We start from the raw sequence: 14272 nt of genomic DNA on the forward strand, positions 1-14272 counted from the left end.
ATGAATAATAGGCCAAACTAATCACACACAAGTAAATAATACAAAAGAGCTTTAGCTTTGCACCCTTAAGAAGTCATGCATTTCTCAAATAATTTAAAAAGAAAATCAATGTAGTCCTTGTTGCCATCGAGCTTCGGCTCTATAATTTATAAAAATGGCAGACTAATTATGTAGAAAAAAGAATCTAATAAATTTTCATAATTAGAAAGTATTGGCTCTATGCTATGAAGGAGTTGCATGATACACATATTGAATTAATAAAATTAATTAATTACTTACATTATAAAGCATTGGCTCTGCACTCAAAAAGGACTCTCGAGTCCTTTTGCATGTTCATAGATTTCAACCATATAACATGAGATGTTTTACTCATTGGGTGGATTGTAAGTCGTTCATCCTATTCTTATATAAGGTGCATTTTAAGTGGATTGTGAGTGGTTCACCCAATATATATGTATGTGTACAAAAAAATATGATGCATTTCATTGCGAGTGGATTATAAGTGGTTCACTCTTATATACGATGCATTCTTATCGAGTAGATTGAGGGTTGTTCACCCCTATTTTCATACTTATATAGGATGTGTTCACATATCAAGTGGATTGCAAGCCGTTCATTTTACATATACAATACATCTTTTGATAGTAGATTACAAGTCATTCATCAGCTTAATAAAAGATGTTAATTCTCATGTAAAGATTAGAATTTGTATAACATTGAAATGGAAAAACAAGGTGAATTGATGGAATTAATTAAAAACAAAATGAAAAAAAATAATGATAAACAAGTAATAATACAACGATACTAAAACACATGAAAATAAAAACTATAAATTTTATTATTACCTTTTATGATTTTGGTTCGTGCACTTTTCTTCTTACTACACTTTGCACTATATGCTCACTCCCTCTTTTCCTTTGACCTACAGATTCGCAGACCTGAGCTGAACTTCAAAGTTTGGGCAATTTTATAGGATAAACTTAGAGATGCTTAGCAATAGTATTGGAGACAATTTCTATTAGGATTCATTTGTTTTGTTTTATTTGTTATTACAGGAATTCTTACTTTTATGTATTTTGGTAGTTTCCATTTATCAGCATGAGTCCATTTTATCAGTCGTCATGAGTCTAACAGAGTCATTATTTTGAGTCAGGTATTGTGTTAACATTTTTTTATAATGTTAAAAAATATTAAGTATTTTTGTTTATTATAGCCTTTTGCACTTTTAGAGGTATTACTTGTGGTTATGGTGCAGTAATAAATATTGTCGTGATCAAGGAGACTATCCCTTATATAAAGATGGAAGTCTTCAGGTCGCAACAATATCTACAAGCAATACCCTTAAGGATGCACCAAGCGATAACAAATATGAATACTTAACAATCTATTTAACATTATCGAAAAATATTAACATAATGTCCGACTCACAATAATTACTCTACTGGGCTCGTCGTGATGGACAAAATGGACTCATGCTAACAAATGAAAAGAATACACCAAAGTACCAAAATGCATAAAAATAACAACCTTGTAGTAGAAAAATAAAATAAAACAAATGGGCCCTAATAGAAACCCCATCTCTAATACTATCGTTGAGTATCTCTAAGCCACATTATCCCATAAAATTATTCAAACCTTGAGGATCACCTCAATTTGTAAATCTGGAGGTAAAGGGAAAAAAAAAGAAGAGTGAACACATAGTGTAAAGCGGAGTAAGAAATTAAATACATGAAATCCAAAATCAAACAAGGGAACAACAAAGTTTATAGTTTTTTGTTTTCATTTTCTTTGGCATTATTGCATCGATACACTTTTCTCATTATTCTTCTTTCATTCTCTTTTAATCAATTTCATCAATTCACCTTGTTTCCCTTTTCCATTTTCCAATGTTACACAAATTGTAGTCTTTACACAAAAATTAACATAATTTCTTAAATAGGTAAACTACCGGCAATCCACCAATCAAGAGATACGCCATATATGTAAAGGTGGACGACCCACAATCCACCTAATACGCGAACACATCCTATGTAAGTATAAAATAGGGCGAACAACCAGTAATTCATATAAGAATACATCGTATATAAGAGCGAATGTATATAAGAGTGAATGATCTACAATCCATTCACAATGAAATGCATCATGTGTATGTACATATACATACATATAGATTGGGTAAACCACTCGAAATGCATCACATATAAGAATAGAGTGAACAACCTATAATTAACAAGTGAGTAAAACATCTCATGTCATATGGTTGAAGTCTATAGGCACACGAAAAGACTTTTAAGGGTCCACTTTAAGTATAGAGTCAATACTCTATAATATAGGTAATTAATTTATTTTTTAAACTCAATATATATATCACGCAACTCCTTCAAAGCATAGAGCCAATGCTCTATAATTATGAGAATTTATTAGATTCTTTTTTTCTAACATAATTAGACTTGTCACTCTTAGAAATTATAAAATCGAAGCTCTATTGTAACAAAGGTTGCTGCATTGGTTTCCTTGTTAAATTGAGAAATTACATGACATCTTAAGGGCACGGAGCCAAAGCTCTCTCGTATTATTCATCTATATGTGATTAGTTTAGCCTGTTATTCATCTATATATGATTAATTTATCGTAATGATAACTCTAGTTCCTTAGAAGAGACTACCCTAAATTTCCATATGTTCTTTTTAAATTTCAAGTTGTCTCTTGGTAATATAAACAATAAATTTCAACAAACTGACAAAAAACAGAAAATAGAAGACTTTATAAGCAATAAAAGTATTAGTTTACCATTAATTTTCACCTAATAAAAGTATAAATTAAATCTCAACGAATTTATCCACTACAATTTATTTATTTACTCACTATTTCATAATCAAGCAATTTGTTAATATTTTCCTTTTTGCAAATATTCATAATTATTTAATATGATTAATGTTCTATATTTAATCATGCACAAGATGATTATAATAAAACAAGCATGAAACCTCCACTTCATCGCTCAAAGGATCCAAATCGCTCCAAAACCTACGATTATTTGGAGAGAAGGGTGTTGGCCGTAACTAAGGGCAACGACACCGGTTAAGAGCAATGATTTTGCAACCATCTGAGGAGTCATGATCACTACTCTATCTTTGTCCCCTCGGATGGATCTAGTGGCTAACGCATGAGGTGTTGCCATCATGAGGTCTGGAGTTCGAATCTCGGCAAAGCCGAGGTAAATGTCTCCCTCATGTGCTAGTCACTATTTCAAAGGCTAGTAGCCGCCCGTGATTTACCTCCTCCGTGTTGGCCCTGGGACGAGTTGGCGGGGGCGCTAGGGGCGAGCGTATTCGCCTTTTGCCATCATGATCACTACTCTATCTCTGGAAAATTTTCGATGAAGCTAGCACGAGGAGGCAAGACAACAAAGCGATCAGACAAGGAGCTTTGTTTGTTGCCCTCCATTGGAAAAATTCCAACAAAAGTTGACACGAGGTAACAGCAATGTGGGGCAGTGACAGAGCCGAATAAGGAGCTTTGCTTAATGCTCTCTCCGCTAGAAAAATTGTGGTAGAATCTAACATGAGGTGGCAACAGCCGTAGTGTCAGTGCGAGTGGGAGGAGGTTAGGATTTGGATGGGGAGGAAGAGACATGGTGCACAAGAGAAGAGAAGCAGGTGTTGTTTATTTAATTGCCATTTTGCGAAAAGGTCAAAATATTTTTAGAAATCACAAATAAATCCTTTGAAAGTTTCAATAATAGAACAATATCAGTAACCGTAATATCAGCTATACATTAAGAATGCTTTCCTTCATGAGTGATCTTATGAAATAGGTATATATAAAGCATCCTCCTTATTTAGTACTTAAAGGGAAAATGGTTTTCTGAACAAACTACAAAAACTTTTGTAAGGATAACGAAAATCCTAGGACAGTTTATCAAATTCAGAATTATTGTTGTTGAAGTTGAAATGATTACGAGTCTTCTAGAACACTCCATATTTTACATTATCTCTTATCTTTTTCATGGATAATATATATTATAGATGATGATTTTGTACAAACACAAGGTTAAAAGCATGCCCTTATCAACACTTTTAAACAAGGATTTACTTAGCCTGAGATATTTGGGCATTTATCACTTACAATATATATGATTGATATGCTTGAGAAATATATATGATTGATATGCTTGAGAAAGTAGTTGTGTTGGGAGCTACGTCAGTATATACTGACATGGATCCTAATATCAGACCAAAACAATGGGAGTTATTACCAGAGATATCATTGGTTAGCTTAACTATCTTACAATCACCATTCCTGACATCTTGACTAATTGGTAAGCTTAACTATCTTACAATCAACATTCCTGCCATCTTCTTTCTGCAGCTGTGAATTGATCAATTTCTTCGAGCTCCCCATCATGATCTCACTAAGAGGAAGCTCTGAAGATCCTACAATATATTAGTAATGCTCGGAAAATGGTCTTAAATCTCTTAACTGTGATCATCTCCAGATTGTAAATTGTAAGGTAACAGATACACATAAGTCAAGCTCTCCTACAAATCGGTGATGTAGGTAAGGTATATAAATACAAATAAGACAAGGACTCCCACAAATAGATACTGGCTTATTGTATCCTCTTGGAAGGAAATTGATATTTTGGAAATGCAAGAAGCAAGTCATAGTGGCCTGGTCAAGTGCATATAGATAATATAGGAAATAACTCTCACCACATATGAACTTATCTATTTTAAATAGATAATGACCAAGAAAGGTAATCCTCTAATTAAGCCAATGAAATCGATTTGTGACAATCAAGTTGTCATGTATATTGCTTAAGATCCAGTAGTTCACCAGAGAACTAAACATATAAAGACTGACTCACTTTACAAGGAAAAAAAAATATGGAGATCATAGCTTCATTTGCAAATTCAAATAATCATCATGCAAATAAATTAATAAGTTCCAAAACTAAATACATTAACAACAAGTTAGGATTTTTCAATATCTTTAAACAAGTATGATGGAAGACTGTGTGGCTTAACTGTAAAAAAGTGAGTACCTAGTTGTAATTATATAGCCTAATGGATGTAAATGTAAGTTTTCAAAAAACAATATACTGTAAAGAGCACTACCAAGCATATAACCCTAATAATTTCTTTGTGACATTTTATAGATGAATAGCAAAACAAACATAGACCCCACCAACTAGCAAAGATAGTCATACAATTGTTGGAAATATTTAGGGTTTAAGTTTGAACCCATCATATAAGAGCTCAGAGGTTTGACACAAAAGTTTAGGCAAAGCTCTGTCACGTGATTGATTACCAGAGAACTTAGTCTCATGTGGATGATACAAAGCTTAATTGCATGGTCAATAATAGCAGATAATAATGGAGCTACTGGTGTAAACTGCACAACAAAAACAACCCATAACATGATCAATTATGGTGAGGATGCAGCATTTACTAAGTAGTTCTTGTATGATATTAGATGTTAATAATTAAAATAAACTAACACTATTCTTTATATAAAATAGAATATTTTTCAATAATAGTTCACATATAAATGAGAGAAAAACAATGAAGTGCCTTGGAACACTCTTAACATTTGTTTACTGGCTTATGCAATATTTTACGAAGGGGAGTCTTTGGTGCAACAGTAAAGTTGTTGTTGAGTAAAGTTGTTGTCGTGTGACATAGTGATTACATGTTCAAGTCATGAAAACAGCCTCTTACAATGCATGTAAGGCTACTTATAATAGACTTAATGTGGTCTGACCCTTTACCCTTAACCCTTTCCCAAGACCCGCATTGATAGGAGCTCCATGCATCGGGCTGCCCTTAGATTTTTTTTTTTTGACATTGATGGCACTAATCACGAGCTCCATGCATCATCTAATACCTTTCATAGATGAAATCAAGGTTTAAGTCTTGTTTCATGTCACATTTCACCCTAGCAAGAACAAATTCATACCAACCTGACGACGCATGTAAAGACATGGTGCAGATGCGCTAGACATTGATTAGGAAGAATTGGAAGAGGAAGCAATTGCAAGGAAGGACCAAGGAATCATGAGGAGAATCTAGGTGTAAGGAATCACAAACAGAAACCATAAGGAGAAACATAGAGGAAGATTCATGAATGAAGCAAAAAGGTGATTTCGCTCACCCCAAGCGCCCCTCAACGCCGACCCCACAACAAGGTGAAGGGAGGTAAATCACGGTACCGAGCAGCCTCTTGGGTGGGAGGGCATTTAATCCTCATGAGAATGAACCCTGCGGGAATCGACCCTTGCCTAATGAAGCAACTCTGCCACCCGAGTACCAACTAGGCTACACCCATGGGGGCAGAGGAAGATTCATGAAGAACCTATGCTAAGAGGAGGAAGGGATCACAAGGAAGAACCTATGTTGAGTGTTGGTATGAAACACAAAAAATCATGAGAAAAGAATAACATATCACATTATCCTAGGCTTGCGTCTTGAAGGGAAAAAGCCTTGTCGTGCAAAGATCTATGTTCTTAATATGTGTCTTAATGAGAAAGAAGTCTCATTGCCACACACAGAAATTGTGCTAAGCCTTCATCTCAAAAGAAGAGACCCACCATCATCACTGGGGTGTCATCATTGTTCTTCATCTAGTCTGGAGCAAAATGATAATTTGAGGCATGATGGTTGATAATGTTATAACAAAGCTGAGCCAAGTATAATGATGTCCAAAAAATCTTATCGTGTCTATTCAAGCAAGCTTGTTTATTAAGCAACTTATTAAGATAAATTCAAGCTTGAGCCTTTTATCAACCTCAACTAGTAGCATGATTGTCCTTATAATTTAGTTAAATCGACCCACTAAATAAACCTTATTTATTATTCATTTTTAACACAGAGTATCTAAAGCTCTAAGATATCAATAATAAAAGATGAAAATTGTATCATAAATATCCACACATATCATATTTGTTATATGTTTGAATTAAAAACTTTATAGATAAGATTAAAATTAAAGCTTCAATAAGTTTGTAAGCAATTTTATGATCAATTGTTCATGAGTTTTGTTTAATGAACCAAACCTAGTGTAAGCTTCTTTGTTTAACATATTCTTTATATCAAACAATCATAAAAAGCTCTTATGGAGCCAAGTTTCAATGGACCTTATGTTCATTTATAGTCCTATCTGCTATCATGGAACAAGATTTTAATTCATGGAGAAATACATAGAGACATAAGGATCCAAAATCAGAAAGTTTGATCATTATTCCTGAATTTCTAAAATGGCTTCTCAAAACAATCAGTTAAGATCTTTACGCATTTCTAAGTGTTATTAATGATTAAGCTTAACATATATTCTGAATTAAAAAAAAAAACTCTAACAAGTAATAATATTTGTACATAAAAAATTCACAAAAATAAATACAAAATCAAAGCTACCAAGGTACATAATGTCACCAGAAATAGCTAAAGCACTTGAAAGTATCTGGGAAATAAATATGAAACACAGGAAAATAGGAATCAGGAAACAACCTGTAACTGAATACTACAAACTGCCCAGAGCAAAAACCTCTCTTCGCCAACAAGTTTATACATCTTCATTGCCAACTGCCATGAAAAACAGCAGAAGAATTACAAAAAAAAAAAAATTATAAAGTAGACAACTATTGAAATAAAATCAACAATATTGTATGCATAAGAATAACACACCGCGGTATTAACAAACCTGTTGTTGTTTCACATAAGAGCATTCACGAACATAGCAGTTGAAAAGGCCAATCATTATCTCAAGATTGTTAGGATATTTGGCGCAAGCATGCTCATAGCATAAGGTAGCAAGTTCCACTAAAAACATTAGCCAAAAAATCACTGTTAAAAAAAAACTAACTTGCCAAAAGACAACAAAAAAGAATAAGGATTTTGACAAACAATGATCAAGCCTCTGGAAAACAATTTGCAAAGTGCTGAGAGTCAAGTCATCAACATGAACAGAATTATTTGAATGTAATAGCTCCTTTGCTTCTAAGCAAATGCCTAGGGCTTCCTCAGGCTTTCCCATCCTCTCCAAAATAAGCGCTTTAAGTGCCTGAGTAAAAATGTTCATCAGCAATTTAAAAATATCTCACAGCCACTAGACCACATGGAGAAGCAGAACAAATAGACAAAATGGGAAGTAAAAGTTAAATATCAGTAAGCATAATAATAGTTCCACACAGAAACAAGAGAACAAAGAAAGAGGAACTTGATCATCTATAAGCAATTGTCTGTCACAAGATAAAGATGTTAAAGACCTTATTATGGATATGTAACAAGGCCAGCGAAACTTGAAAATTCATCAAGAGGTTTAGAAACCTGGATCAACCAATCATATCAAATGAATCAGCATAAAGATGCGTAGCTTAAATCCTTATCTAGGTAAGAAATGAGGAAAAAAGTTACATTAAACCTCTAGGTCTTCTTTGAGGAATTGTCTAAAAACTTTCGTGAACAAATACACATGAAAATTCTGGATTTTTCAACAATTATGAAACAATATACAATTTCTATTCAGAATACAAGCAGTGGACCAACATATGGTACTACATACGAATTTGAAATAAGTAAAAGAATGAATCAATATTTCAAGTAGATATAATTTGCTTACAGTGATGTTAAAGATATACAATTTGAGAGGGATAAATTGTAGTTTATTGACCAAAAGAGAATTATTGTACTCTTATGTGTGTATGCGTGTGTGCATTGGAGTGAAAGGTGATATCACTCAACCCAAGCGAACTAGTATCGCCGGCTCTACCCTAGCACAGCAGCCCTTTGCATGTCAGGCACCCAACAAGGCATTTTGCACCCGTTGGGAATTGACCCCAAAACCTATTAAAGCAAATACTCATACAGGTACTAACTGCGACAATCCATTAAGGTTGTATGCATGTGTGCATGAATAATAACCAAATATTTCATATGGAAGTAAACTTAAACATACGAACAATAACATATAAATATCAACAAACTTTAACGATTAATGTTTTGTTAAGTAGCCATCATCCAAAGAAACTTTGACCGAGTTGATCTGATATTAAAAGGTGTAAATATAATTTTCTTAATACCCCTCAAACCAAAATTAAATACTGATTTCTGCTATAAGCTGCAAAGGAAAAGAGATGGATTAGAATTTTAGTATCTACACTTGGGATGAGGAGTAAATATCAAGAGATATTAGTAAAGTGTGCTATTAATCAAACAAATTAAAGGATGTCAAAGTGAGTAAAATGTAGCAACTAATTGAGACAAAAAAAGATAATGGAAGAAAGAGAAATTGAAATTGCAGTTGACTGAAGAGTCTAATAGAAATTTTGCAGGTCAAAATGTGCTTAGGGGGTCAACATCTACCTGGATGTAAATGTTGGGAGGAGATTCAGTTTCAGGATCATTGCTCTAAAAGAGAGAATATGTTGGAGAGAAGTTTGATATCAACTCCAAAAGATAGAGGGGTCATTGGTCCGAGAGAGAAAATGGTGAAGACACAAGTTTGGCAATGACTCCAAAAGACAAGAGATAGTTCAAGACAAACAATGATTTCACTTCACTATCAAAAAAAGAATGGAAAAATGAAATTTGATGGAGAAATAAAGAGTTTATAATACATCAACAGAGGAGGAAAGATGATTGAAGAATGCGAAAAGAAGTAAATGTTTCTTTTTACTATAGTCATCTACCTTTTGAGATGTGATTTTTGCCCTTTTTCTTTATGTTGATCGACCAAACCCTCTTTTCTTAATCTTCCCTTTTCTAGTATTGTTTACACTCATTTTTCACAATTGCATTCCTTCTTTAACAAAAAAAAATCGCTCTTGGATTGCCCCTCTCCTAGACATGATTTTGGTGTGCTTCTTTGATCTAGCGTTGGGTGCCTTATAGCAGAGATACAAATAGGTAGGATTGGAAGGAGGTAAGGTGAAAGTACATCTGCCCATGGGCATAGCATTTTGGTGGCGCATTCAAAAACAATATCTCATCTTCACCACAAATGCAAGCGGCATATATACCCTCTTAGTTAGCTAGTTTAAGATAGTCAAACAATTCATTTGATTTAAGAATCCGAAAGCAATCAAAGATGCAATATTTGACAAATGCTATCCATTACGGAAATTTCAGATGGTTGTGGAGAAGAAGCATGTGCCTTCGCAAACACATGTAGTGGGGATCATTGCATCCCTAGTGCTCAAGCAAGAAGAATGTGGTACACCTACCACCTCCTGTAACTTCCTTGGATAATATAGAAGAGAAGAGATCATTGGGACTCTAATGAATAATCAATAGTTGATATGGGATTAAAACATATAGGATGATAAAGGGAATATGCAAGAGTGGAGGATGAGAAGTCAACAAAGATGGCTTTTATATTCTTGAGGTAGAAATTTGATAAAAGGAGCTTACATGTGAGAGAAGGCAGTAGAGAGAAAGAGAATGAGAAAGTTAGAAAGGGGAGGAGAATGCGATGTGCAGGTAGTAATCAACATAGTGAAAGGTTTCCCCTTTTTTGAAGTAGAGGAGATAAATTACAAGTGACATAGCATTGCATATTTCATCAAGCAATGAAGAGAAGAAAGAAAGGGGAACAACAAATGAAGTGTTGAAGAAAATTTTGTGGAGGAAAAAGTACATTCGTGGAGGGAAACTGTGTCAATCAAATTAAACTTCTGCCCTAACCAAGGTTTCAAGGATTGATGCTGATACAGACCACCCTAGTTGGATCGACCTCAACAAAGGCAAATCTGATCTTGTTCAAGAAATCAGTCAAAGAAAAGTAGAAATGAGTGAACTCCACTGAAAAATAGATTAAATGGGCTAAAAAATAGTCAATTCACCAACAAAAAAGATGGAATAGGTTGAAATTTTGTCAAACTAAATTGATATTGACAAACTCGCCCAATCAACTCAACTCTTTTTTGGCCTTAGCTTTAGTACCAGTGAAGGCATAATTAAGAAGGAAATGAGATTGCTTGTTTCTCTCATGAATTCCATCTTCAATCCCTAACCTCTTCATCGCCTAAGATTTATTGCTAGATCAAGAACAACCTTGTTATTGCATGAGATACACCACAAAGTAACCAAGCAACTCATCAATCTCTTCCTCATTTAGTATTGATTGAGAAAATACTTCATTGAACAAGAAAATAATACCTCGCTCCCAGTCAATATTGCATTAAAACCCTTCTAAATTGAACCCAGTAATATGACATATTAAACAATAATCAATTTGAGTAAATAATATATTAACATATAATAATATTCAGAAACTTTGTATTAATAAATGTGATAGTATTTATGAATATATTTTTGAAATTGGTCTTATATTGTTAAACTTAAAAAAAAAAAAAAAAGTAGCCCGATGCAAGAAGCTCCCACAAATGTGGAGTCCGGAGAAAGGTCTATTGTACACAGCCTTACCTACTTTGCAAGAGGTTGTTTCTGAGACTCGAACTCGTGACATCTAGATTACACGGCAGCAACTTTATTGTTGAGCCAAGGCTCCCCTTCTTAAACTTAAAATGTCGTTTATTATTTATCAATGATCTAAAAGAAATGCATTCAATTTATACTTCTAAAATAATACTCTTTAAAACAATAATAAATAACAATTTATTAAAACAAGAACATGGCATCACTAACAATATAACTAATATAATTAATTCTACCATTCATTATTTATTAACTATTATGTTATTTTATGATTGCAATATATATCCTTATTACAATTGAACATCATTTATGATATATTATATCAAATTATTTGTTTTCACTTTTTTTAATTTTGTTCTTGTAATTAAAAATTCAGGTTATATTATGATTTTTTTACCACTATATCCTAGTATTTATATTGATTTTTACAACCATGGCCCTTTTGTGAAGGGATTAAAAGGGCAACCAAGTGCACGAAGCTCCCACCAATGAGAATAACCATACCACATTGGGTCTATTGTACGCAATCTTACCTTGCATTGCAAGAGATTGTTTCCACGACTCTTATAGAAGAGTTGGACATCCTATGGCGGGATTAAAGGAGAACAGTAGAAGAGACTCTAACTTTATTGTATTAAGATGGATAAATTGTAGTGTCATTCAAAGAGAACTTTACGAGCATATATATCTATTGACTCTAACAAATATGCCAAAAAGAAATGGCTCGACTTTAAAGACAACTTGGTGAGTGGAATTTAAGTTTAAAATACAACTACTATAATTAGGGCATATACTAATGCTTGAGAAATGATGAGAGTGGATACTATAAGGATTAAAAGTAGTAGTTACAAAAAAATAATAAAACATCAAGACTACAGGAAAAAATCAAATATTTTTGTTAAACTGCAAAGGCTGAAACTAGCAGGCTTGTATAGAGATCTAAAAAATATAAGAATGGAGTATTACTGCATTACTACTTGCATAAAGATTAAGATCAATAAGGCAAATGGAAGAAATGAAATGACATAGTGATTTTTTAACAAATATCTAATTCTAGAGTTTAAAAAATTAATGATAAAAAAAAGCTATGGATAAGAACTAGCAAAGAATATGCGTACAGCTTACATAATCTGATGGTAATATGAGGTTGATTGCTCAGGTATGGAGGTATACATCATATGGTTGGACCTTATAAACTAAATTAATCTACATGCATGCTCAGCTGCAAATGCAAAAAATGGATGAGAGCTAAGACATACAACTCCTTGGGAAGTTTGTTTTCCTTTCTTGTGAGATCAACTGCTGATGCTTCTAATTAATTGGCAAGAAAGATATAAGAACATTATGTGCTTTTTATGGGATGAACTTTGATGTAATAGGTATCTAAACTTTTGGGAGCTAGCGAAGTGGTATTATGAAAGAGAAAAAGAAAAAGAAAGAGACAGAGGCAGAAGAGACTGATATATTGCAATTGATGAACAGATAATGTATAGATAGTCTCTAACAAAATGCCTGAAGCAATCACACTACCAGGTAGAATACAGATTTCTGATGTGATAAATGTGAAGAAACGTGCAAAAAGAAATTGGTGATAGATACGATTACAGCATTTCATTAATCTGTTTGTCCTCATAGGTTATGTGAACAAGACCTCGTTTGAGGTAATAACTGCTATCTTTCACTTCTTGATATACTATAAACTTCAAAGAAATTCTTCAGAGTTGTAATCTTAGGGACCATTCCTTTCTTCGAGCACAAACAGATCACCTCATGGTCCAACTCATCGTATTCAAATTTATAATGCCCGAAACGCAAAGAGGAGAATGCAACCAAGACAAATAAAAAACATAGAAACGGGTGACTACAGGAGAATAAAGGGCCCTCCTTTTTCAACTCGGATCAAATTTCACGGCTTGAAAAGGCCGATCGATCAAAAGGGCAGACGTCAAGTCGAAGAGTAACGAGGAAAAGAGATGCGGAAGATTAAGAAGGAAGGAGAAGAGAACTCACTAGGGCGTAGGGAGAAGTGGGGTACTTGGCAAGGAGCCCGTTGGCGAGCTTCAGCGAAGCCTTGAACTGACGGGAGTCGATGGCGTCCCAAATCGGGCGGACCCTGCGCTCCGGAATGCCGCCGGCAAGGCCAAATCTGGCGGCCATCGTACGGTAAGACTAGGGTTTCTAGGCGGAAGCGGGACAAGGGAAGAGTAACGTAAGGTCAGAGATAGTAGAGCGGTTCAATTATGTAAGGAGTATGTTCTAACGGGGCACGTTTGTGCCGCCGCCTTAGGCCAGTTCTGGAGAACTAATTGTACCAAATTCATTCGGGCAACCCCAAACCCAACATGTGCACGTGTCATTTTGACTTCTATGGGGTTTTTTATTTTTTTTTTATCTCATATTGTTTATTTTTTATTTACCAAAAAGGTACATATAAAAAAAATAGATTTGAATGGATTTGGGATTGGATTAAAGTAAAGATTTTATTTAAAAAATAATCCGAATTAATTTTGAATTTAATCTCAAAATTTTAAATTTGAATTTGAATATGAATAATACAACAAATCTGAATAGTTTAATTAAAAATATTTTTTTTAAAATTATATATATATATATATATATAACTTGTCCAAATAAAAAAAAATCTATATATAAAATAAGCTAGACTAGTCACATGTACTAATCTTGACTAACTAGAAGTACAATGTATCTTCAATATACTCTATTATTCCAGTAGATGGGATGATGTAGAAGTAGCACCCTCTTCTTATTATAGTCTCATAAATTATTTTTTATATCCTTCTTACCCTCATAACCTTGAAACACAAGATTACGTGCCT

General features: G+C 33.7%; 1 protein-coding gene across 3 annotated transcripts; it reads right to left on the reverse strand.

Annotated features, from left to right (window-relative positions):
* Nucleotides 1–848: 848 nt before the first annotated feature.
* On the reverse strand, nucleotides 849–13712 carry LOC122006966 (N-terminal acetyltransferase B complex auxiliary subunit NAA25-like). Of its 3 annotated transcripts, none has more exons than XM_042562675.1 (5): nucleotides 13446–13712; nucleotides 7905–8061; nucleotides 7702–7820; nucleotides 7509–7583; nucleotides 849–1661 (listed from the first exon to the last, which is right to left on the reverse strand). In XM_042562675.1, the coding sequence occupies exons 1-5, from the start codon at nucleotides 13590–13592 to the stop codon at nucleotides 1644–1646; spliced, it is 516 nt and encodes a 171-aa protein (XP_042418609.1). In that variant the 5' UTR covers nucleotides 13593–13712; the 3' UTR covers nucleotides 849–1643. The 3 variants fall into 3 exon arrangements, with proteins under 3 accessions (XP_042418609.1, XP_042418608.1, XP_042418610.1); XM_042562674.1 differs by having other exon boundaries at nucleotides 849–2008; XM_042562676.1 differs by lacking the exon at nucleotides 13446–13712 and adding an exon at nucleotides 8267–8318 and having other exon boundaries at nucleotides 849–2008.
* Nucleotides 13713–14272: the final 560 nt, after the last annotated feature.

The sequence above is a fragment of the Zingiber officinale genome, chromosome 7B (genome assembly GCF_018446385.1).
Source record: "Zingiber officinale cultivar Zhangliang chromosome 7B, Zo_v1.1, whole genome shotgun sequence".
Lineage (NCBI taxonomy): Eukaryota > Viridiplantae > Streptophyta > Magnoliopsida > Zingiberales > Zingiberaceae > Zingiber > Zingiber officinale.

Bases quoted from the DNA above. Each gene is read 5' to 3' on its own strand.
- LOC122006966 (XM_042562674.1), bottom strand. From the start codon at position 13,592: ATGGCCGCCAGATTTGGCCTTGCCGGCGGCATTCCGGAGCGCAGGGTC. The intron at 7,821-7,904 runs GTTTGTCAAAAT...TAATGTTTTTAG, and splicing joins TTTCCAGAGGCTTGATCATT to TGGAACTTGCTACCTTATGC. The intron at 2,009-7,508 runs GTTGTTTCCTGA...TTCGCGTATTAG, and splicing joins TTTGTAGTATTCAGTTACAG to GTGGATTGTGGGTCGTCCAC.